The following is a 26,247-nucleotide window of genomic DNA, read 5'->3' on the forward strand; positions in this document are numbered from 1 at the left end:
AATAAAGCTGGGTTCTTTAATATTTGAAACTGGTGTACATGACGGTCCAACCCCTTGTTCAGTGTACAGCAAATGTTTAAACAGACTATATTGAAGCAGTTTACATGTAGAAGCACATAGTTATAATATGACACACAGTAAATACATAGTAAATGTTAGGCCTACATATCGATATATATTTAAAAGAAACAATTGCTCTGTTCAACTACAATAAACAGCAGAGGAAGGAATATAATTAAATATTGTCGAAAAACAATAAACAAAACAACTTCCACATGAGGTTTTCCACATGCTATTTTACATATTAGAAGTTGTCACTTTAACCATTGCGAACCAATTATGGAAAGAAACACAATAATGGTGATTATGTACAAAACAATAAAGGTCACATCTACAATTTTTGCAGCTTTGGTCCACGGTGATGACTTCTTTCCAATTTCAATCATACACGTCGCATCCTCATTTCCACTGGTTTCTAGAGAGTTTATGTCATTTACATGATCTGTGGGAGGATGTACAAACCATGGCTTTAGTTGAGACTGTCCTTAAAACAAATAACAAGAGTGTATTTACCTCTAAACTAGGGTTTCACTAAGGGTCGGTCCTGGGGTACCGCTGTGCTGGAGATTTTATCTCCAACCCTGTAAAAAACCCTCAACTGTCTGTTGCTTTGGTTATCCTGAACATAGACACACTGTATATAATACCGAGAAGCGTGGCGCGCCATCTTCCACTGGATCGTACGTCAAGGCCGCCGCCATATTGGTCAGGGCAAAAGCAGATTATAAACGCACAATTGAATGTTGGTTTTCTGAATATCAAATTAATTTCTCAATTTAGATCAATACTTTATTATTAAGGTGGAGTACAGAACCGTTATGGCTCCAGGTAAAGATGGTTAGACATGAAAAAATATTTATTGTCATAAGGAACTGTTAAAACTCCATCTTGTAAAGCATTCATTGAGGCTAAATACTTGTGTGCACATTGCTGATGTGATGTTATTAAAAATAGATGAAATGCACATGATCGGAACACGGCTTTTTAAATTTTAAATCCTGGGAAAAATCAAAACAGTGCATCTTTACTATATTATATATGACTATATATACTGCTACTTCATACTACACTGAACAAAATTATAAACGCAACACTTTAGTTTTTTTCCCCATTTTTCATTAGTTTAAGTTTTGCTATTTACACAAAAGGCCTATTTCTCTCAAATATTGTTCACAAATCTGTCTAAATCTGTGTTAGTGAGCACTTTGCCAAGATAATCCATCCACCTCTCAGGTGTGGCATATCAAGATGATGATTAGACAGCATAGGCTGGGCACAATAAAATACAAATTTGCAGTTTTACTGTATTGGACGGGTCGGGACTGGTGACCACCATTTGCTTCACGCAGTGCAACACACTTCGAATAGAGTTGATCAGGTTGTTGATTAATGTCCTGTGGAATGTTGGTCCACTCCTGTTCAATGGCTGTGCGAAGTTGCTGGATATTGACAGGAACTGGAACACGCTGTCGTATATGCCGACCCAGAGCATCCCAAACATGCTCAATGGGTGACATGTCCGGTGAGTATGCTGGCCATGCTAGAACTGGGATGTTTTCAGCTTCCAGGAATTGTGTACAGATCCTTGTAACATGGGGCCTTTACATGGGGTTTAGGTACTTCTTATGTCTATGATCCTGAAGACACTGATTAGCTTGTTCAGGTGTGTTTGATAAGGGTTGTAGCTAAAATTTGAAGGGCAGTGGCACTCCAGGACCGACTTTCCTTGTCCCTGCACTGGGGGGAAAAGCCCCCAAGGGAAGGCATTTCTTTAAGAACGTTGCAACAGTCAGTCTTACAGAAAGGTTTATACTATTCTGCAATAGAAAAGTGTTTGCCAGAATATAGAAGCGTATTTGTAGTCAATGGATAGGTGTGAAGAAAAAAGACCAACAGGTCTAAATAAAGCTGAAAAGAAAAGAAATCCTGAATACTACCAGTGCTTGCAAAGAGGTACATTTATTTCATGACCTTCATTAGGCATATACCGGTAAACGAAGGTCATGAGACCGAAACGTGGGTAGCGTTAATTACTGCCTAAATAGTTGAATGTGGAATATAAATACATTTAATCCTGATGGTTTATACTGAAAATCATACACCGGTACATGTCTAAAATCATACCCAACATGTAGATTCATGATGACGGTATAGGCATAAGCTTAGCCTGCTGCCAGGCATTACTTCAGAAAACACTTGTATTTTTGTATTCGGGAACAAACAGCGCAGATCTGGCCGTATGTGTTGGAGGATAGGTTGCTCTAGATAGACACCAGTTTTAAGCATAAACAGTTTTAAGTCCAAAGGTTATTGGCTAGATCAACAGCTACACCTTGATAGTAATCACTGCAAACCACCTTTAATTTTAACATGTAAACTGCTGTTAAAATGAACATAAATTGAAAGATTGAATCTGTGTTTCAGGTTTAAAGATGTGGTTTTACCATTTTCTTTCTAAGAATTATACACAGACAAGGAAAGATACTTACCAGCTGGACCAGTTACACCAGTCCTGGTTTTCTCTGGTGGAACTGATTTGGCCTTCTTTCCTTTAGCTGTCAGAACATTCACAAGGATGGTCTCAAGAATGCTAAGGCCAATAAGTGTGAAAACCACACCACAGTAAATGCCTGTAAAACAGCAAAATATGATTGCAACTATTAACCAATTGCATTTCTATCATGCCTTACAGAAGCAGAAGTCAACGGTTACTCTGAAATTATTTCAAAAGAGCAAAAGTTTAATTCAGCAAACATATACATTTTGTTTGTATAATATTTACATTTAGATATTTAGCAGATGCTTTTATGCAAAGTGACTCACAAATGAGGTGAACAACATAAGGACAACAAAAACCATCAGTGAAATAAAACAGGTCTCGTATACACTCACTGGCCACTTTATTAGGTACAGCTGTCCAACTGCTCTTTAATGCAAATTTCTATTCAGCCAATCACATGGCAGCAACTCAATGCATTTAGGCATGTAGACATGGTCAAGACGTTCTGCTCACTTATTGCACAGATTCTTCACCCATGTGGCGAAATATACAGTAGGTGGCGGTAATACTCCTAAGGAGTGAACGGCCAGTAAACAAAAGAAGAAGAAGAAGAAGATGTTCTGCCGCAGTTCAAACCGAGTGTCAGAATGGGGAAGAAAGGTGATTTAAGTGACTTTGAACGTGGCATGGTTGTTGGTGCCAGACGGACTGGTCTGAGTATTTCAGAAACTGCTGATCTACTGAGATTTTCCTTTAGGGTTTACAGAGAATGGTCCGAAAAAGAGAAAATATCCAGTGAGCGGCAGTTCTGTGGGTGCAAATGCCTTGTTGATGCCAGAGGTCAGAGGAGAATGGCCAGACTGGTTCCAGCTGACAGAAAGGCAACAGTAACTGAAATAACCACTCGTTACAACCGAGGTATGCAGAAGAGCATCTCTGAACGCACAACACGTCAAACCTTGAGGCGGATGGGCTACAGCAGCAGAAGACCACACCGGGTGCCACTCCTGACAGCTAAGGACAGGAAACTGAGGCTACAATTCGCACAGGCTCATCAAAATTGGACAATAGAAGATTGGCGAAATGTTGCCTGGTCTGATGAGTCTTGGTTTCTGCTGCGACATTCGAATGGTAGGGTCAGAATTTGGCGTCAACACCATGAAAGCATGGATCCATCCTGCCTTGTATCAACGGTTCAGGCTGGTGGTGTAATGGTGTGCGGGATATTTTCTTTGCACACCTTGGGCCCATTAGTACCAATTGAGCATTGTGTCAATGTCACAGCCTACCTGAGTATTGTTGCTGACCATGTCCATCCCTTTATGACCACAGTGTACCCAACATCTGATGGCTACTTCCAGCAGGATAACGCACCATGTCATAAAGCGCAAATCATCTCAGACTGGTTTCTTGAAAATGACAATGAGTTCACTGTACTCAAATGGCCTCCACAGTCGCCAGATCTCAATCCAATAGAGCATCTTTGGGATGTGGTGGAACGGGAGATTCGAATCATGGATGTGCAGCCGACAAATCTGGGGCAACTGCGTGATACTATCATGTCAATATGAACAAAAAAACAGGAATGTTTCCAGTACCTTGTTAAATCTATGCCACGAAGGATTAAGGCAGTTCTGAAGGCAAAAGGGGGTCCAACCCGGTACTAGTAAGGCACTGCAACTGCTAAAATATAGTACGTTTTATTTCTTTATTTATTGTAACCCCTATAGTTTCCTTTTCTTTTCTTTTATAATATTGATGCATTAATATTATTCTAAAATGTGGAATATGAATAACTTGTAGATCTACAATATATTTACTTTGCTATGTAAATATACTTTGCATTTCTGTCTGTCTGGTGAACAGTAGCCTATATGTTCTCTGCACATCTGCTTAAATACGACATCAAAACGGTAATAATTTGAATAAAATTCCCCAATGATGTATAATTGTTTTTGTTGTTAACAACCATGACTTACCAATTAATGGAATATCACTGGATGTTGCAGTCAGTCTGTCATTAAGAACTTGCAGCACCACAGAAATGGTCAGGAGTAAAGTCACTTTAAAGGTCAGCTTATCTGCTTGAGATGCATTTATGAAGAAGGAGGCCAAATCAAGCACCAGGAAACAAAAGACTGGAAAAATTAAGTTGATGACATACACTAAAGGTTTCCTCTTGATGATCATCTGAAATGTAGCAATATAAACAAAATCAATCATTATTTTAAAAACCTGACATGTATCGGATAAATGATATACTGCAAATAGTTTAATACCGGCAAATAATACAATATATAACCACATACACTTCAACATGACCACTCCTTTATAAGGAGGAAATATTTTTCTGTAAAAGGTACAGTAAGTTATTTCTGGGAGACACTGTTGAAAACGGAAATCAACCTAAACCAACAGTCTCTCTTATAAACTCTTAAATATGCACATAGTCCTGGCAGTCTGAGTAGACCAACAAAGTGGATCTGACCTATACGACTTTACACCATTACACTCTTAGGTAACAGAAAAGAAGCTGTTACCCTCTGTCTGTTACAATGAACCCCACCCAACATTGTAACGTTTGCACTTCTTTCACTTTTGCTATAATTGTGTGGGAACGGAAGGTTCTAGAAACAAACTTGAAGTGTTCAGTGGTATCAGAGATGTGTGTATGTTGTTTGTGCAAAATATGATTAATCTAGCTGAAATACAGATTATTATTATGATATTGAGCTAAAACAAAAAAAAATGCCAAATATACTGATTCCTGACCTTGAGAAGTAGGGAGTTGATTGAGACTCATCCCTGGAGTACCACCAGCCCGCACATTTTGTATCCCTGCATCCCAATTTGCATACTATCCATCCTAAATAGTATTCAAAATTAGAATTTGAGTGACGGCCTAGGTGAATTGGGACGCAGCATTCGTCTCCCTCCTCAATCACACCTGATTCAACTTGTGAGCTCTTTATTAGAGACTCCAAGACCTGAAATGAGTGTCAGCTATAGGGAAATGTGCAGAGCTGGTGGTACAAACTAGCTAGTTTCTAAGCCTCTAGTGTAGCTTTACTTTCCAGCTCAAGTAAATCCTAAAGGGAGCAGGACATACGTCTTAATATTATTTTATTCCCTGAGGTGGAATTATAATGTTACTTATGTCTTTTGTTCCAAAACATACAAGTTATTGCCCCAACACATAAAAGTTTTTATGGGATTATAAGCTTAGTATAGAGCTAAGTGAGGGGCCTCGCATTGACCTACACTTCACAAGAGGTAGGGCAAATCAGTCAGGAAAAGCCCAGTGGCTGGAGAAGCACCACAGCCCACAGGGTATCAGAACCCCAGACGAAGCACAACCAGGCATAAACTTACCAGCACTCATTAACCCAGAGACTACCCAGCCGCAGCAAGCAGTAGAAAGGAAAATGGATCGAAAGAAGACCTTTAGATACATTGTACTAAATCCTGCAACAAAGAGTGGGCAACCATTGACTTGATCCCATCCAGCCTTTAACAGGCCAAAAAGGAGAGGTCGAAAGAAAATTGAAGAAGATAGGGAGATCATCTATGGGGTGGAGAGATTTGGAGTGAAAGCAAGAACCCAAGGTTCCAAAAGAAGGCGACGTGCCGACCTAAATCCAGGGGCCAAAAAGAGATTGACAGACTGAGGAAACAGTGTAAGAAGGCAACAGAAGAGGAAAGGAAGGGCCTAGATGGACAACAAGGCGATATCAATAGTCACCCGGCCTTGCTGCGAAAAGCAGAGACCTTGAGAAAGCAACATAAGAAAAAAAAGGGAACAGGAAAGCAAATGGAGCAAAATTGAGAGTGCAGTAAATGGATTGTAAATTGATCCAGTAAATTGGATCAGTGCCACATGAGCTGCTGTGGACAGTCTTTTACTTCTTCCACGTTCCAGAGCAGATAACAACACTGATTAAGGCATATTTTCAGGAATCTCTGTATTGTATATATATATATATATATATATATATATATATATATATATATATATATATATTCTGTATTACCATACAGGATAGTAGCATCAGCTGAAGCTTGGCATAATGGCAGGTTTTCACCACTGGCTTTCACAATGGAAATAATAATCTGGAAAAAGTCCATCAAATGCCTTGGTAAGCTGCAGACCTTAAAGATGCCGAACAGGTGGAACAACTCAGGGAAGAAACAGTTTAGTGGACTCAAGAAAATCAATAATACAGGTCTTCATGGGTAGCTGAAACTATGGTGCTTCCAAATTTGGGTTGTTACCATGCCTGATGTGGCCAATTTCAATGTATGAGCTCACAATGTCTCACGCTAAAAACCTGGAGAGTACAGGACCTCACCAAAAGGCATCTTTCACCCAGAATAAGGGATGTGATGAAAGTGGGATCGGACATACAAATCATGAGATGTCTCTCATAAAAGCAATAATTTATAATCATTTGTACCATTGGGCTGTTGAATGCTTCAATCTGATTTTTTGACAAATGTTCTATGGGTATGCATTCACTTTTGGTAAACGTGGTAGAAGGTGTTCCTGGTCTGCAGACCGCATTACAATTCGATATCACTTCGCCAAGTTTAAACAACAGACAGGTTACTTTGTAGTCTACAGGCCATCACCTCACACAGCATCCTGCGCTTGATCTGACGTTTATAATGTCAAACTTTACTGTTAATGGAAACGAGTGCAGTTTTGTTTCAATACACAAAGCATTTCAAAAACAAGAAATACATATAGTGAAATTAAATAAATAAAGGAAAAAGGAAAACAAAATGCTATTATATACACTGATAGCCTACTGGTTCGTTTTTGTATATATACAGATGCAATCCATAACTTATTTGGGTAAAATAAACCACAATGTTTGTTATTGGGCATAGTACATAGAAATCAGTGTTGAAAACTGTCTGCCTACTTTACCCTGATATACAATGAAAAGCTTATATTAGTGATTGACATATTGATCTGTACAATTTTGTGGGAAATTTAAAGGGTTCAAATGGCGCAAATACGTGTTTTTCTGTGTCTTTGGTGTGTTATAAATTGCCCATGCACGTAAAAGACACGTAATATTGCAAAAAAATTATGTCGGAACAAAAGATGCCGGGCCGGCCCGAGGCATAAGCGAACTAAGCGGCTGCTTGGCCAGGGGGCCCCCAATCGTTTATTTTATTTATTTATTTTTACAATTAAATAACTTAAACAAGTGATATAAATGAATAAGTGAATGAATGAATTAATGAATAATTCAAGACAAGAAAATTCTGATTTGCCGACAACTGCTGCTGTGTCTGCTAGCGTTTGACTCATGCGCAATTGAGACCTCATGTTCATTGACAATTAGCGCCGGTGCGCAAGTGCGCTTCACTGTAATAAATGATAAGCCATGTCACAAAAAAGGATGTATCCTCTGGTGCCGAAAAGAGAAAGAAGAAAAGGACAGAGATGGAGAAAAAAGCGCAAGATAAGCAGCAGCAGCGCAAATTTTGCTAACGTCACTTCAGGTAGCAGCTAGTCATGACTCATGATCTTATACAAGCATGGACCGCGGAACGCATCTGAACAAGGCGGGGCCATAATTTCAAGTCACGCAGAGGTGGTGGGAGCGCATATGCATTGAAACAGACAATATTACTGATGTATTGAATAACGTTGTGGAGCAATTTATTTTATTCCGACACCACACAGTCACATCTACAGTACACATATGATGAACACGCGCACATGCTTCCTCAGATTAACCCCTCTGATTTCTGACATTCACACACAACAGGTCAAACCTATATACACATAAACGCACAGATGAAACTTTAGCAAACAACAAAGTACATCCAGTCCAGTCCAAAACCACAACTCATCTTTCTGCCTTAAATAAATCAACATCATAGTAATTATCATCACAAGTCAAAAATCAGATTGTTGTGCAGAGCCGCACGCTCGCGCACACACAAACACCTAACAACAAAACATGCGCAGCTGCGCAGTTAAACGAAAAGTAATCAACACAACAGTCCTACGCCTACTTCAGCCATGCCACAGAAAATGACATGTAGGTAATTTGAAAAAACTGACTTAGTGGTCCTTGAACTTCCCGAAGACCAGTCTGCGTCGCTCATTTTGCTGGATGAATTCCTTTGCAACAGCAGTCATGTCCACTTGTGCCAGAACATCCCGGTGTATGTGGCTGCACATCAAGTCATTAAGACGCCTCTGTGTCATAGTTGAACGCAGGTATGTTTTGATACGGCGAAGTGTTGAGAAAGATCTTTCAGCTGAGGCTGTAGTAACTGGGATCGTGAAAAATAGTTTTAACAGTTTGTGCACTTCCGATTGCAGTTCTTTGGCCACAGGGATAGCATTCATTGCTTCACTTATAAGCCTAACTGATGTTTTTTCAGACTTGGTTTGAATCCCTGATGTCTTTATGGTGTCTGGCAACATGCTCAACTGTGCACGCAGACTGTCGAAGTCAAAATCATCTGCGTATAAGGAAGTTACAGAGGACGGGAGCGTCACCTGTTTGCCAGAGGCCGCTGCGACAAGCAGCTTTTCCATGTCGATCACAACCCCGAAGTCACTCTGATCAAAACGACGACTCAGTTCATTATTCAGCAAGTCCAACACCTCAAAGTATTGTTTTCTGTAAAACTCTGATGGGCTCTCAAATGCGTGCTCGGTATCCCCGCCCCCAAGCCGTTTAGGGAGCCTGCGTTGCCTGGGCAACTGTGGGCATTCTGTCAAATCTTTGGAGGCTTCAATCACTGACTTGAAGAAGCTGTCAAATGCTTCGTCTGACCTTTGTCGCTGAATAAAAGCTTGCGTTACAGCGACTGCACTCTGTCCGTCTTGTAGCATTGTGTCAGTGGCTTGTAATGTCTTGGACAGCTGTTCGGTTGGATAGAAAACCAGATAAGCAAGGCGCAGACCGAAATAGGTGCTGAAATTTTCAAGCATGGCCAAAATACCTCCAGCTTTCCGAGCGCATTCATTATGGGATTCTTCTGAAAACTCTTCCATCGCAGTGGCGAGCACAGAGTAGTTGTCAATAACTGACTTTAAAGCGCCAGTTCTCACTGTGTTGGACAAAGGGTTCGCAGGTTTTGTGTGTCGGGTTTCATTTCGTTTTTTAGTGACTGAAATGCATGGTTTCGTTTTGGAGATTGCTTAATCACGTGTGTCACATCATGCACAATATCCAATGCATCTCGAATCACTTTGCATTTTTTCCCAGCGTCTTGGAGGCATAAGTTTAGGCAGTGTGCCAAACAATGCACAAATATAGCAGCAGGATTGTGCACTTTAAAGCTCGCAGCGACTCCCTTTAAGTCGTAAGCCTGCCCTCTGCACAACTCAGGCAATATATTGCACCGTCTCAAAATGTCATTTAGCACAGTGAAAATTGTGTGTGCATCTGTTTTCGGTAAATCAAAAAGACCCAAAAAATCTTCACGCACTGTGTATGTGTCATCCACCCAGCGAAGTACAGTCACAAGCTGTTCTTTGTTAGCAATGTCTCTGGTTTCATCCGCGAGTATCGCATAGTATCCATCCCGAATAGGTGACAAAACATTTCGTAAAACATCAAGTGAAGTCAGGTGGATCATCTCATTAACAATGTCATGACACATGTAATTCTTCTCCTTGAGCCACCGTTTGATATCGGGACAATCCTCAGATCTCAGCTGCATCAGCTTGTACAGGTTACTGCACTGTGGGTTGTTACCGTCTATGGCTAAACCTTGGCCTGCCAAAAAACTCAGAGAAGTTAGTTGTTTTATTAGCATCTCTCTGTTGATCCTCTGGTTCGCTTGAAGCTGGGTATCCAGCTGTGTGGCCACGCTGGGCTGCTGTGACAAAAACACCTGAAATTGAGCCACACACTCTCTGTGATGTTTGCTTCTGGTATGCTCCTTAAATGTTGGTATAGCATTTTTCCAGTTTTGAAAACCGTGAATGGTGAAAGCAGGCTCCTTGTTTTTGTTAATCCCCAGGCCTTTGCTTGTACAGCAGCGACACTGCGTGCAGTAAAGTTTCCCGCTCGTTTCACACAAGGTCAGCCAGTTAAAATCTTTGAACCACTGATATTGTACTGACCTTGCTCGTTGTGAAGCCCCAGTCCCCTGTACCTTTTTGGTCTTCATCAGCACAGCAGGGTCGTGAGGTTGATTGCGTTTTGTAAGATCCCCGCAGCACTCACTTGTACAGGGGCTCTCGTTAGGTTGGCTTGAAGCCGGAGGCGAGCCGCTAGCCAGGTCTTGGCAGGTCGTCGGAGTCCGTGGTGGAGATGGACGCTCCGGGTCGGTTGATGAGGCCACTGTGGAAGCTGGAGTAGTTTGCTAATTTTTTTTGCCTGTTTATTAGTAAAAAAATCGGATATTGCCTTCTGTCTCTTCATTATCGCAGTCTGGTAATGCCGCCAGCGGTTTAACAGGTGCACTCCCGCCGCGACGCTCACACATGACAGACCTAGTAACTACGTCGACGTAACGTCGTAGTTTATAAACAATAATGCACGCTAATTTCAAATTAAAATGCAGCAGTCAGTGTGAGTTTTTTTATCGGCAGGAGTTGGTGAGAGTGAGTGAAGTGTGGTATTGTTTGGCTCGAAAAAACACAGATACAATTTAGGCTTAATTTTCATATCAGATAGTTTGTCAGAGTACAAAAGTTGCCCGGGCCGCGGCCCCGCCGCCCCCCCCGGTTCCGCGGTCTATGTATACAAGCCATCACCAGAGCTAACGTTAACGTCCCCGCCATCAACAGTGAAATGTGTCGCATTATTAATATACATTTATCTAGGTGTATTTCACGTATTGATTATAGATATCAGTTTAAGTTGGAGAAAACAGCCGAAGGGGAACTATACCTTCTAAGTGAAAGGGATGCCAGCTAGCATTGCTGTATATGTTGAAGTTAACGTTAGAAAATATACCAATACCATGTTGGGTGGGGAGACTTCTGTGATGGAAATAGACTTTTATTGATATGGTGGCGAGTGATGTAGTAGGGCTATCCTCATATTTATAGGCTGCAGTTATGCGATTTTGAGGTCATTGTTGTTCAATTGTCATTGTTGAACCGATGCTTCCTATGTTCCCTTACTGGAAAGTAGGTGATAAATTTTCGAAGACGTTCAAACCAATATCGTTGGAGCAGGGCCGGATTGGGACTCATTTTCAGCCCTGGAGTTTCATGCCTTAGACCGGCCCACTTTAGTTTACGATTGACTATATTAAAATAATGATAATTAAAACCTCAGAATATAAGTCTGCAATAGCGCACTGTTCTCTACAGCCTTTTAATTCATTGTATTTTTCAAAAATATCATAATTTCCAATTCAGTGAAAATACAGTAGCCTAAGTTTTGCTTCACAGTGAAGATTTATTAGAACAGTAAATAGCAGGACAGTATCAGAATCTATTTTCTTTAAGAATTAGTGTTCATAAATATCCAAACATTGAAATGAGGAAAAAAATCAAACAAAAACATAAAACAAAATAAATAAAAAAGATTAAAATAAAATGTATTACACTGTCTAATGACACTATAATTTATTTTTCAATGAAACGTCTGCTTTACAACTTCAAATATGAGAACATTAGTTAAATAATAAAACTATTTGACTTTTTTTCACAGTATAACTTTCTAATGATGGTTTCATCTCTTTTTCCTCTGCATAAGTGTAGCTTCAAGGAAACATGGACAACCCTAAAACATTAATAAACGCCTGAGCTGAGCACTGGTCTCTGCAACTTTATGTATCACGGTGTCATTGTCCAAAGACATGAGAATTTCTTTCTGCTGCCGAAGAGCTACAAGAAAAAGTTTGATACATGAACGGTGGTTTGCAGACAACTTTGTTTTGCATGGCCGCCAGCATCTTGCAGTGCTCCTATTCCTAACTACCTTAACGTTAGCTTACCGGCCATCTCGTCGTATTCATTTGTTTTTCAAATGTGGTCAGCTTCGAACATTTGGCCGCTTTCGTTTCCAGAACTTTGTTCTTTTTTATTCTGGCCTTTTCAGCGCCGCCTTTGCGCTTTCTGTCATCCATTTTTATTTCTGAGGTTTTTTTATTTTGAGCAACTTGCAGTGCCGCTGTCGGTACCTGCACGCTGCACTCTGAGTGGGGCTGCGGTAAAATAATAAAATAAAAAGATTAGGGCTACTGTGAGTGCAGGCAGCCTAGGGAAAGCAGCATCCACATTTCAACCGTGCCATGACAACACCGGCCCTCGCGGCCAAAAAAACAGACCGGCACACCGAAAATTCTCCCGGTGCTCCCGATTAGCCAATCCGGGGCTGCGTTGGAGGCAACTCAAGGAACTTCACGAAACGCTATGTAACTTTTGATAAATCATAATGTTTTTTTCACTGTTGTTAAATAATACCGGCTGTGCCAATGAGAAGGGAACCAGGGTCCGTGTGCACATAATACTGATTCGTGATCTCGGGAGCAAGGGAGCTGATGGAGACACAGGGTAGGTCAGGAGACCTCTTTAGCTCTCTTCAATCCTTTAAGAGTAAGGACCTAGTCTTAACACTTAAAAACCTATATAAATCACTATTATTCTTAAGTGTAAGAATAAGTGAAAAAATTACTTCATTCTTAGAATTTTGACACACTTAAGAATAAAATTTTACTTTATACTAGTGATGGGCATAGATAATTTTTTTAATCTAGATTAATCTCACTGTAATCTTGGAGTTAATCTAGATTAATCTAGATTAAAATGGCTCATTTGAATTCTGCCGAAGGCATTCAGAATATGTGTGCTACCCAATTATTGGCTGAAAGTAAGTCTTTGAGAATGAGTGGCAAAAAAAGAGTTATGTCAACGAACGTATTAATGAACATATAAACTGATTACAAGCTTTATTTAAACATGTCTCTAATCTACTCATTAAATAAATGATATAAGTATAGATAAGTGGTTCAGCTGAACAACGCACAATTTTTTCTGCATAATAAAAACGTTAATTGTTTTATCATTTACACATTCAACTGGTACATGAATCATGAACGACATGAACCAGTTCGTTCAATTCATTCCCGAACGAGAATCAGCGGACGATTGGGAAGCAACAGATTCAGAATCAGATTCAGATTCAGCAGGTCCTTTGACTCCTCGTTTAGACTCAAACACAAACTCGTTGGTCGTTCAGTGAAAGGCGTTTTCGTTCAGTACATTCAACCAATCATATGCTCTGTCAAAGCTCACACTCGAACGCCATTGGCTCGTGCATCAGACACTCTTTTAGGCCAATGAGCAAGATTTCAGTGAATGAGAATTATGAGTCATTGCCTTTGGTCGAGAACGATTCATTCGTTCAAAAAGTACGATTCATTCACGAACAAAAAATCACCGCGCTAAAATATCAAGGTGAAAGTCATTATAGCTTGCGGAGTATAGACCGAGCTCCCAACCCAACTTTGAGAATAGATTAACGAAGATATTTTTTTTATTGCCCGATAAGAGTCTCATGTTATCGCAGCACGTAAACGCCGATAACGGTCCACCACTACTTTATACATAAAGGCCCTGATTGCTACCATGGACACGGATCCTTGGATCAGTTTGAGTTAGCATTTGTGGCATAGTCATGTATGGATTCTAACAATAGCTCACAACAAACTCCAATAAGTCATTTAATAACTCATAATAAAAATAAAGCTAGACATTATATATGTGAGAACATTATTATGAACATCATAAGGGATTACGATGTGTTCTATGCACTGTACCTGAAATGACACTTTTTCTCCTTGGTAATATGACTGCATTGTATCTAGAAGTTGCCACTCTCCTGGGATCTTAAAAGTCTGCGCATTTGATGGAATACTTGGATAACCTGAATAACCATACACTTTTACCTCACTTTCTGTGGAAAAACAGATGATTAACAGACATTTAGGTTTTTATTTTCAATACGCCATTAAGTTATAAATTAACATTTTATAGGTTGATATATATATATATAGATCTTAAATACCGCAAAGAAAAAGTTCAGATTCATTTTTAAGCAAAACAACAGGAATATTTCTTCTTGTATTTAGAAAAATCTTGTGTTTGATTACTTTGTCACTCCTGAAGATTTATTTTGTTGAAATAGAACAGACACTGGACTTGAATTGCCACAACATTCAGTATATGTAAATGCTGATTTGAAATAAAAGTTCAGAATGCTCTTTTTTAAGTGTTTGTATGTTTGCACTGATTTACTGATTTCCAGATTTACCTGAATGCATTAAGGGTTTTAAGGTTAGCTTGCAGTTTTGTGTATCGAAGGGAAACTTGTACAGGTCCATGCTACAGGCATTGGTCAGAGTTAATATCTCTGTCTTATGTGTGTAACCCCAAGAATAAACTTTGACATATGGAGACTCTTTGGCTGCAAACTCTGTCTTGATGCTGAAAGAACATAAAATATAAAGATGACAATATAACAGTATAGGGAGGGATCATTAAAAACAGGTTAAATGTCATTCTGGTTTTCATACTGAATAACAAGATAAGTTATTACAAGAAAATGCTTTAAAATTAGAAAATAATGATTTTTATTTTGTTTGAGTGAACTCTTTACGTTTAGACATTAAGCTCTGAAGCTCATCTTAGTAAAGCAGGTTTTACGCTTGCGTATGTATTTAACACTGCTCTCTTCCAGTGCTAGCATTCGTGTTTTCATGTTTTGGGAGATTACTTTCGACTATACTGCTGCTTGGGTCTGGATTCTCCCATCACTCTTCACCGGTTAGGATTACGTGTTAGCCTTTTCCCTCTGGACTCTGTTTACGCCTTGACCGACCCTTGCCTGTTGTGTTTCCTCTCTGGATTACCCCCTTTGGACTCTGTTTGCACCTCGACCGACCATCCGCCTGTCTGACCCTGCCTCTGCCTTGCCCTTGGACTATCTGAGCTCTGCTCAGCCGTTTATTATTTTTGTTCCTGCTTATATTATTATCTGAATAAACCGTCATTATTTTGTATCTGCTATTTTGTCCTTACCTTCTGTACCTGACATATATTTCTTGACTTTATGACGATGGCTTACAGATAATAAAAACCCAAAATTCTGTGTTTCAGAAAATTTGAATATTACTGTAATAAAGATCCATAGAAGGGAAGGAAGGAGGCGGGAACCGGCGAACATTTGAACAATAAAACTTTAAATAACCAATAAACACTGATGTAACTGACCGACAGCCACCTCACGGTAGACTGCCGGCCATAAAACATACACACACTAAACATATGTCCGGGCCCGGTCCTCTCTCGTCAACAGTCCTGCCGAACATCTTTTTAAGCTCCCAATCTCCTCCGTGATAAGATGCGGGACCGGTGCGCGCACAGCTGCTTCCACTTATCACTCACGCCACCGGCCCCCGCGTCACGGCTCTCGTCCCGCCTTCCTCACCACATACCCCCATCACCCCTTACAGGCCGGGGGGCACCACCGAGACTGTACCTACTCCCCCCCCCGGGGAGCCAGTCTTGGAGTCCGCGGCGCCTGGGGGTATGCACCGGCGAGACGAAAGAACGGAGACGGGAGCCCCCGGAGCGACAGGGACGAGAGAGGGGAGAAAAAAAAATTGTCCAGTTCCCTGACAAGCTGTCGCTCGGTCCTCAGCCAGCCGAGAAACTCCTTCTCGCGGTGCCATGCGATGGTACTGGACGCTCGGTGGACGGCTCGATCCTCCTCCGCCCCCTGGGGGCCGGCGATGGCCCTCCAGCTGAGGGCAGCTGGTCCTCCGTTCCCTGCTCCTCCCCATCATGGCGGCTGGCAGCAGGCTCGGCCCACGGCGAACGGGCCTTGGCTCCCTCCTGGACGGCAGCCACCCCACCTCGACCCAGAAGCACGGCAGCGAGGTCCTTGTCCCATCCGACTGCTCGATCCAGCACCACCGCCTCGGGCAGCCACTCGCGGACTTCCCTCGTCCGCGCTGCCCGAACTCCTCAGCACCGCGATCAGCCTCGGCAGCGAGGGCTCTTTGACAGCATGTCCCTCCTTCCTCCCGGGTTTCGGCACCAGTGTAATAAAGTTCCATAGAAGGGAAGGAAGGAGGCGGGAACCGCGAACATTTGAACAATAAAACTTTAATTAAATAACCAATAAACACTGAAGTAACTGACCGACAGCCACCTCACGGTAGACTGCCGGCCATAAAACATACACACACTAAACATATGTCTGGGCCCGGTCCTTTCTCGTCAACAGTCCTGCCGAACATCCTTTTAAGCTCCCAATCTCCTCCGTGATAAGATGCGGGACCGGTGCGCACACAGCTGCTTCCACTTATCACCCACGCCACCGTCCCGCCTTCCTCACCACAATAACATAAGCAACCTGGGCTTCTATTACACCTGAGCAGCAGATGTACCTTTATATAGCCCTAGTGTTTTGTTCTCTGGCGTCAGTTGTTTGTGATTCATGGTCTCTTTCTGAGTGTGGATTATAGTTTCTTGTCATTTTGTCACTGTTTAATTTTTTATACCTGTGGACTGCATGTGGATCCGCTCCTTGTCTTGTTGGTTATGATGGATTGAAGCTACAACACAATGGAAACAATCAACCTGGTCTCATAGGAAATACGTACCTGTTAGGACTCTGTCCTTCCTGTCTCGAGCTTTCTAGCTCCCTGGGCAGAGTCATGACATTGCCACATTTTTTGGGTTTCTGTTGTGTTATGTGTGGAGACATGTGGCTTTATGTTGTTACTTGATGCCACGTGTCTTCCTGTTATGTCTCTCAGCCCCACCCTCGTGTCTCCTGTAATTTCATTAGGGTTTCATTCCCATCGTCTGTTTGGTGTTTCACTTTAATTAGGGTTTTATTCCCATCAGTTGTCACCACTCTCCCCATGTAATCACTCCTCGTTAGTGTCTCCCTTTATATAGTCTTAGTTTCCCTCTGTTCAGTCTCGGTGCATTGTCTTATATCTATTGTCTCTATGTCCAACACTGATGTCTTGCGTGCACAGTATATCCCCCTGTTATTGGATTACCTGGTTCCTGTTACAGTTTGTGGAATTATTATTTATCTTTTCTAAAGATTCTTGTTTTGTTTTTGTCCCCCTCGTGGAAGGTGTTTGTTTCTAGTTTTTGTTTGCTAGTGTTTTTTGTGCTTGTTTTTCCCCATTGCGGGTGTTTTATTTAATAAACATTTATATTTAACCTTCGTCTGCCTGCATCTGGGTTCTGTCCAAAGCCATTTCGTGACAGAATGCACCGACCTGTAAGAACCCAGCAGGCAGCTCTTTTCGCTGCAAGGTCTCGCCAGCCTCGTCCCCTCTGCAGCATTCGCCAGGGGAACTTGGACCGGGATGATTACCTGGACAGGTTCCTGGAAGCCGCAGTGGAGGAGCTCTTCGGGGAAGAGGAGGTGACGGCGGCGTTCAACAGCGGCCTCAGGGTTCCCCTATCGCCTGCGGAGATGAGGAGGCTGAGACCACTTGGCTTCGAGGGTGTACTCCAGTTCGCCATGAGCCGACCGGAGCCTAGTGTCTCCGTCTGTCCGAGGTTGTCTTCTCCGTTAGGTCCCATCCCTGAGGATCACACCCTGGAGCTTGGGGTCGTGACCACCACCGCACCATCAGCCTCGGACCCTGCGACCTCCCCACCACCTACCAGTCTTTGGGGCAAGCGTGGAAAGAGAGAGTCCTGGGGGTCCTCTTCGGAGGCCTCCAACGCGGAGCCAGCCCCGTCCTTCACCTCCTTCCTCCAGCCGACTACCAGGCAATTGGCTAGGCAGAAGAGGAAGAGGCAACGGAGGGGGGCACGTAACCCAGCCCAGCCGGCTCTCCTGCCGGTTCTCCAGCCGGGTTCACAGCCAGCGATCCAGCAGGCGTCCAGTCCTGCCCTTCCGCAGGCGGCCGGACCTGCCCTTCCGCAGGCATCAGGACCTGCCTTTCCGCAGGTTAGGACTCTGTCCTTCCTGTCTCGAGCTTTCTAGCTCCCTGGGCAGAGTCATGACATTGCCACGTTTTTTGGGGTTCTGTTGTGTTATGTGTGGAGACATGTGGCTTTATGTTGTTACTTGATGCCACGTGTCTTCCTGTTATGTCTCTCAGCCCCACCCTCGTGTCTCCTGTAATTTCATTAGGGTTTCATTCCCATCGTCTGTTTGGTGTTTCACTTTAATTAGGGTTTTATTCCCATCAGCTGTCACCACTCTCCCCATGTAATCACTCCTCGTTAGTGTCTCCCTTTATATAGTCTTAGTTGCCCTCTGTTCAGTGTCGGTGTATTGTCTTATATCTATTGTCTCTATGTCCAACACTGATGTCTTGCGTGCACAGTATATCCCCCTGTTATTGGATTACCTGGTTCCTGTTACAGTTTGTGGAATTATTATTTATCTTTTCTAAAGATTCTTGTTTTGTTTTTGTCCCCCTTGTGGAAGGTGTTTGTTTCTAGTTTTTGTTTGCTAGTGTTTTTTGTGCTTGTTTTTCCCCATTGCGGGTGTTGTATTTAATAAACATTTATATTTAACCTTCGTCTGCCTGCATCTGGGTTCTGTCCAAAGCCATTTCGTGACAGTACCTCTGTATACTTTTTGAAGTGCCACAGAATACATACCATTAAAGCATTAAGTGGGTGGTTTTAGGTTTATGGTACGAGTGTGGTTAGGTGCTCTAAAATATTCATCCACTAGAGATGTGGCGCTGTCTGATCATTTTTGTATTTTCTTTGATATATCAATCAGTCCTGCCAAAAAAGAGATTCAAGTGAGCTATTTATGAATGCTATGTTTTTGTCACCAAATACATCTGCAGACTCTATGGGTGTTCTCCTCGATAGCTTAAATGCAAAAGTAAAACATGTTATTGATGCCATTGCTCCAGTAAAGGTCAAGGAGATAACTGGCAGGCATAAGGCACCCTGGTGAAATACGCAAGCAGTACAAAGCATGAAAAGAACATGCAGAAAAGCATGAGCGTATGTGGCGAAAAACAAAACTTGAAGTTCACTATAACATCTATAAAGACAGTCTGCATGCCTTCAATGTTGACTTAAGCAAAGCTAGACAAAACATTATTAACTGCAACATAACCAACAGTCGCACTCTTTTTGCAACTGTAGTTGAGTCAAGTTGCCAGGGAAATGTTGTCTGACGACAAATGCAATGACTTTGCAACTTTTTTCCTTGAGAAGATCAATAATATCAGAATGGAAATCAGCAAAGCTCCATTGCGGCAGTCAGGTCAGTCTGACTTCAGTACAACAACATCAGAAATGTATAACTTTGTTTAAATTTCAGACAATTGATCACAAAAACTTGAGTAAAGAGTACAACTTCTTAAAGCGTCAACTTGCATCCTTGACACCCTTCCCACATCCTTTTTCAAAGAGTGTTTAACTGTTTGGAAGCAGATCTCTTAAAATAGTAAATACCTCACTGCTTTCAGGAACTTTCCCAGAGTCCCTAAAAACTGCAGTTCTCTACTTAAAAGAGTAACCTGAACAACCAATATCAAATCTTCCTTGTATAGGCAAGACTGCTGAAAAGGTTTTCTTCAATGATCTCAAATGGTACCTGGACAGGTCTAGTTTCCATCAGCATCACAGCACAGAGACAGTGCTCATAGATATAATACATTATTTTCCCTTGAATTCTGATTCAGGCAAAATATCAGTTCTGGTATTACTGGATCTCAGTGCTGCCTTTGACATGGTAGATCACACCATACTCATACATAGGCTGAAATTCTGGGTAGGGCTTTCTTGGTTGATCCTTAAATAACTTAAAGGGAAAGGTTACTATGTGAACACAGGCAAACATAAATCGGACTGGACATCCATGGGCTCAATTCTTGCTCCGCTCCTCTTCAACTTGTATATGCTCCAACTTGACCAAATAATGAAAAAGTACCAAATTGCTTACCACAGCTATGCAGATGACACTCAGATCTACCTATAACCCTCTCGTCCAATGACTACATGCCTATTGACTCTAGATAAAAACAAAACCGAAGTCATTGTATTTGGTAAAAAGGATGAAACTAACAAGGTAAACACATACCTTGACTTAAGAGGTCTAAAGACACAAAGTAAGGTTAAAATATATTTTTGAGTCTGACCTCAGTTTCAACCGTCATGTCATATCAGAAATATAGCCAGAATCAGATGTTTTGTCTCAACCCAAGATTTAGAGAAACTATTTCATGCTTTCATCACCATCAGGGGGATTACAGTATTGGACTCCTTACAGGTCTTCCCAAAAAAGACCATCAGACAGTTGCAGCTCATAAAGAACACTGCTTGCCAGGATTCTGACCGGAATCAAAGAATCTGAGCATATAACTCGAAACCTCAGGTCCTTGCACTGGTCACCAGTTACTTTTAGAATCAACTTCAAATCATTATTAATTGTCTATAAATCACTCTAGGACCTAAATACATTTCAGATATGCTTATTGAATATAAACCAAACAGATTTCTCAGTCAGTTAGACAACTGTCATGATTCCGCCATCATGTCATGTTTATTCTTGGTCTTGCAGCGGAGTCATGGCATAGCCTTAGGTTTAGTGTGAGAAAGCCATGTGCTTTCTCGTGTCTCGTCAGTGTTTCCCGCCCTTTTGTCTCGTTAGCCTTCCCATTAGTGTTTCATTACCTTCACCTGCCCCTTAGTAATTATCCTGTGTTTGTTACCCTATTTAATCCCCTCTTATATATGGTCTTGTGCTGGTTCGTTGCCTTGTATAGTGTACCTGTATGCTGTACCTAAGTCTTGTCTTGCCTGTGTACCTGTTTCCTAGTTCCCTGGTTCCTGTTGGATTGTTTGTATGTTTCCTAGTTCCTTGTTTTTATTCCTGGTTGTTTATTTTTGCCCCCCTTGTGGGAAGTATTTGTTTTCACTTTTGGTATTAAGTTTAGTTAGTGTTTTCCCATCGTGGACGTTTGTTTTGCCGTGTTTTATATTAAAGTCTTGTTAACCCCTTCATCGTCCGTGTCTGCCTGCAATTGGGTTCTTCCACCACGTCGTTCCTCACCCACGTTCACGACAGAACGAACCAGCCACTACAGAACCCAGCAGGCAAGATGGAGGCAAGGCGAGCGACCCAGGCTCATCGCCTACTCCGTCTACGCCAGGGCCACTCAGATGTGTTGGAGTTTGCAGACCGTTTTTTTGAGGTGGCAGGGGAGATGGTCCACAGTGAGCAGGAACAGATGGTCCTGTTCAATGGCGGCCTCAACCAACCTCTAGCTGGGTGGGAGATGCAGATGCTGAGACCGCTGGGCTTCACTGACCTGATCAGGTATGCCATGAATCGGCCGGAGCCCAGTGTCTCAGCTCAACCCAGCCTTTCCCCCCGCTGGCCGCCATCCCAGAGGGTCGTACCATGCAAATCGGGGTTGTGGGCCTCTCCTCACCCTTTGCAACCTCCACCTCGTCCACCGCACCACCTCCTACAGTCTCCCCACCCGCAGTCAGCCTTGGTGGCAAGAGGGGTAGGCGAGAGTCCTGGGGGTCCTCGTCCGAGGCCTCCAATCCCGAGCCGCCCGTGCCCTTCTCGTCATTCCTTCAGCCGACCACCAGGCGGGTGGCTCGGCTGAAGAAGAAGAGGCAACGGAGGGCGGGTCGTAGTCCGGTGGTCCCGTCAAGTCCGGTGGTCCCGTCAAGTCCGGTGGTCCCGTCAAGTCCGGTGGTCCCGTCAAGTCCGGTGGTCCCGTCAAGTCCGGTGGTCCCGTCAAGTCCGGTGGTCCCGTCAAGTCCGGTGGTCCCGTCAAGTCCGGTGGTCCCGTCAAGTCCGGTGGTCCCGTCAAGTCCGGTGGTCCCGTCAAGTCCGGTGGTCCCGTCAAGTCCGGTGGTCCCGTCAAGTCCGGTGGTCCCGTCAAGTCCGGTGGTCCCGTCAAGTCCGGTGGTCCCGTCAAGTCCGGTGGTCCCGTCAAGTCCGGTGGTCCCGTCAAGTCCGGTGGTCCCGTCAAGTCCGGTGGTCCCGTCAAGTCCGGTGGTCCCGTCAAGTCCGGTGGTCCCGTCAAGTCCGGTGGTCCCGTCAAGTCCGGTGGTCCCGTCAAGTCCGGTGGTCCCGTCAAGTCCGGTGGTCCCGTCAAGTCCGGTGGTCCCGTCAAGTCCGGTGGTCCCGTCAAGTCCGGTGGTCCCGTCAAGTCCGGTGGTCCCGTCAAGTCCGGTGGTCCCGTCAAGTCCGGTGGTCCCGTCAAGTCCGGTGGTCCCGTCAAGTCCGGTGGTCCCGTCAAGTCCGGTGGTCCCGTCAAGTCCGGTGGTCCCGTCAAGTCCGGTGGTCCCGTCAAGTCCGGTGGTCCCGTCAAGTCCGGTGGTCCCGTCAAGTCCGGTGGTCCCGAGTCCGGTGGTCCCGAGTCCGGTGGTCCCGAGTCCGGTGGTCCCAAGTCCGGTGGTCCCAAGTCCGGTGGTCCCAAGTCCGGTGGTCCCAAGTCCGGTGGTCCCGCAGGCGCCCAGTCAAGTGGCCGGTCCTGCCTTCCAGCCGGCGTCAAGTCCTGTTACTCAGCCGGCCTTCCAGCCGGCCTCAAGCCATGTCCCTCAGCCGGGGACTCCTAGAGCCCCTGGGACTTCGCGCTCTCGAGCGCCGCCCCCCAGGGTGTCCCCTAAGTCCCCTGGGACTCCGCGCTTCCGAGCGCCAGGGACAAGAACTGTTCCCCCTTATCCCAACCCTTTTGGACTTCCACCCATGGACTCATGTGTTCCCCCCATGAACTTTGTTGTTCCCCCTCCCCCCTCCCTTGTTTGTTATTTTTAGTATGTCACCCCAACCCCTTTGTAATTTATTCTTGTTTGCCGTTGATCTTGTTTTCCATGTTTTGCCTTGTCTTGTCATTGTCCCAGTCTGCCCTGTCTTGTCAGTCTACCCCTTGATGAACACCTGGAGGTGTTCATTTAAGGGGGGGCTTATGTCATGATTCCGCCATCATGTCATGTTTATTCTTGGTCTTGCAGCGGAGTCATGGCATAGCCTTAGGTTTAGTGTGAGAAAGCCATGTGCTTTCTCGTGTCTCGTCAGTGTTTCCCGCCCTTTTGTCTCGTTAGCCTTCCCATTAGTGTTTCATTACCTTCACCTGCCCCTTAGTAATTATCCTGTGTTTGTTACCCTATTTAATCCCCTCTTGTATATGGTCTTGTGCTGGTTCGTTGCCTTGTATAGTGTACCTGTATGCTGTACCTAAGTCTTGTCTTGCCTGTGTACCTGTTTCCTAGTTCCCTGGTTCCTGTTGGATTGTTTGTATGTTTCCTAGTTCCTTGTTTTTATTCCTGGTTGTTTATTTTTGCCCCCCTTGTGGGAAGTATTTGTTTTCACTTTTGGTATTAAGTTTAGTAAGTGTTTTCCCATCGTGGACGTTTGTTTTGCCGTGTTTTATATTAAAGTCTTGTTAACCCCTTCATCGTCCGTGTCTGCCTGCAATTGGGTTCTTCCACCACGTCGTTCCTCACCCACGTTCACGACAGATAACGTGACACTAACACACATTCTTAAGGTGACCCGTTAGCAGACATTTGTACTTTCTCAAAACTGTACAAATATGTACCTGATGGTACATGAATTTTGTGGCACTGCAAAACGTGTACAGAGGTACGTATTTCCTATGAGACCAGGCTGGAAATAAGCCCAAACACTTGGGATCAGATGTTTCGCTGAATTTCGTTAAATCGATCTACATGTTTCCACAGTGTTGTGTCTTTATTGTTCGTGTTGTGTCCTTATGTTGTGATCTTTGCTTTGTAAATGTCATTGTGTTTTGCACATATGAATGACTGTGACTTTTTCTACAAATGAATTTGAGAAGAAAGGTAAAACAATCCTAGCCTTACCTTTCGAGAACGACAATGTCGGGAGTCCAAAAATAATCTTTCAGAGTTGTAATACTCTGAATGTCACAATAGTCTGGGCTGTTCCAATTTATCATGGGGTTTCTCCATTTCTACAAAAGCAATTTAAACATTGAGATGATTGGCAATAAAACTTACAGTAATATCATGAAAATGTGCATATTGATTAATAATTATTAAAAATTATTATTATTAAAATTATTATTTAATTCCACATTAACTAATGATGAGTGGAGGAATGGACTATAATAATGTAAAAAATCTGTAATTGTAACACTTATCCAGGTAAGTGAGGACCACAACTAATGCAGCAGCACCAATGCGACAGATGCTACATCTCTCTCAGATGCTCAAGTACTCTGAAGAACTCCTGCTCTATGCGTTTTACTTCCAGGTGTCAACTAATACACTAACAAACATGCATTAATAACATGTAGTTAACCTGGATATTATCAACACATAAATAATCATGACTAGCCCTTTATTAGCTCTTGGTTAGTCCATTTATCCGCTCATCATCAGTTCACGTCAAGTAAGTATTAATGCAGATGTTAGTACATGATTATTCATTGCCTTTAATTAGAAACAAATGTAAAGTATAATGCAATGTAAGTGCTTTGTATAAAAGCGTCTGCCAAATGTGTAAATGTCTTCCAGTAAAACTGTGTGTGTGGAGAAATAAAAAACACTTACAGTGTCAACTTGTACTTGTATTGTAATGCTCTGGGCCTTTTCATTCTGCGGATTAAAGCAAATGTTTAGTGATGAAACTGTTTGACGTGTCATATTCATACTGTAATGATCTTAATGAGAAGGTAAATCATGTTAAACTTTTACCACGTCTGTGATGGCGGTCACATAGAGGTCTATAGAAACCCAGATATAAGGGGTATAGTCATTAATGGGCGGCCTGTTCTTTGTCAGGTTGGGGTTATTGGACAAGTCAAGGTCTTTAAATAGTGCAACATAAGCTCTAGCACTGTCTGTAGTTGAGTTGCACGAGTCAGCAGACACCAACCCTGCAGAAATGACACTTTACATTATAAAAGACAGATCAGTATGTCCTTAAAGCAACACTAAATCAATACATAAATAAAACCTTTAATAAAACTTACTTTGTACCACTTTCAGGCAAAAACATAACAAAAGTTCATTGCAACACATGATGAACTCCTCTTACCAACCCATTCGCTTGATTTCACCTTGTTTCCCTGCACATTTGTTTCCTTATTTGTTAATATATCCACTTATATACCTACCTCCAAGTGTGCTAATACTGTATGCTTTATCATTACTTTACTGGTTTCTCTCCAGTATACAGTATATAGCCCTCCTTGCGTCTCGTTGCTTTGTCAGTCAATGTAGTAAACGTCCGTCTTTATTTGTGCCGTGGATTGTCGTGTTGATTCCTGTTCCGTTTACCTCAGTTGGCTGCTGGTCCTTGGTTCACTCACCTTATGATTTTACTAATAAGTCTTAACTGCACATCTGCCCTTTCATTGCCTGCCTGCCTGTCTGTCCCATTGTGACAACAAAAAATTCTTACAAAAACGTATTATTTATATGTTGTTTTCTAGTAATGCCAGAACATTCTTAAATGAATATACATTTACTTGAGAAGCACAGTGCCTTCAAATGTTTAGTCTAGTTTTCATACAAAAAAGAAATGATCCGAATTTGTTGTCCACACCAGCCGCAATGGCGCATTGAGATGAGCGACACTAGGTTTTACATTAGAAACCTTTTTTTAATATCGTGCATTATGTCTGATGTGAACACAGTGTTGTAAGAAAGTATTTGGTTTAATAAATAATGCCAGGTTAATGATACAACCTTGCTGTATTTCTGTTTAAGATATTATGCAATGCTTAAA

At 42.7% G+C, this 26,247-nt stretch overlaps 1 protein-coding gene across 1 annotated transcript; it reads right to left on the minus strand.

Annotated features, from left to right (window-relative positions):
• On the minus strand, positions 1 to 25,107 carry LOC306894350 (5-hydroxytryptamine receptor 3A-like). Its single transcript, XM_079456821.1, has 7 exons — positions 25,068 to 25,107; positions 24,357 to 24,466; positions 14,812 to 14,984; positions 14,318 to 14,454; positions 4,540 to 4,750; positions 2,550 to 2,690; positions 1 to 502 (listed from the first exon to the last, which is right to left on the minus strand). The coding sequence occupies exons 2-7, from the start codon at positions 24,449 to 24,451 to the stop codon at positions 315 to 317; spliced, it is 945 nt and encodes a 314-aa protein (XP_079312947.1). The 5' UTR covers positions 24,452 to 24,466; positions 25,068 to 25,107; the 3' UTR covers positions 1 to 314.
• Between the last annotated feature and the right edge of the window lie 1,140 nt (positions 25,108 to 26,247).

The sequence above is a fragment of the Barbatula barbatula genome, assembly GCF_947034865.1.
Source record: "Barbatula barbatula genome assembly, chromosome: 1".
Classification (NCBI taxonomy): domain Eukaryota; kingdom Metazoa; phylum Chordata; class Actinopteri; order Cypriniformes; family Nemacheilidae; genus Barbatula; species Barbatula barbatula.

Bases quoted from the DNA above. Each gene is read 5' to 3' on its own strand.
- LOC306894350 (XM_079456821.1), bottom strand. From the start codon at position 24,451: ATGATAAATTGGAACAGCCCAGACTATTGTGACATTCAGAGTATTACA. The intron at 14,455-14,811 runs GTAAATCTGGAA...GTTTTTCCACAG, and splicing joins AAAACCCTTAATGCATTCAG to AAAGTGAGGTAAAAGTGTAT. The intron at 4,751-14,317 runs GTACAGTGCATA...GCTACATTTCAG, and splicing joins GAGAAAAAGTGTCATTTCAG to ATGATCATCAAGAGGAAACC.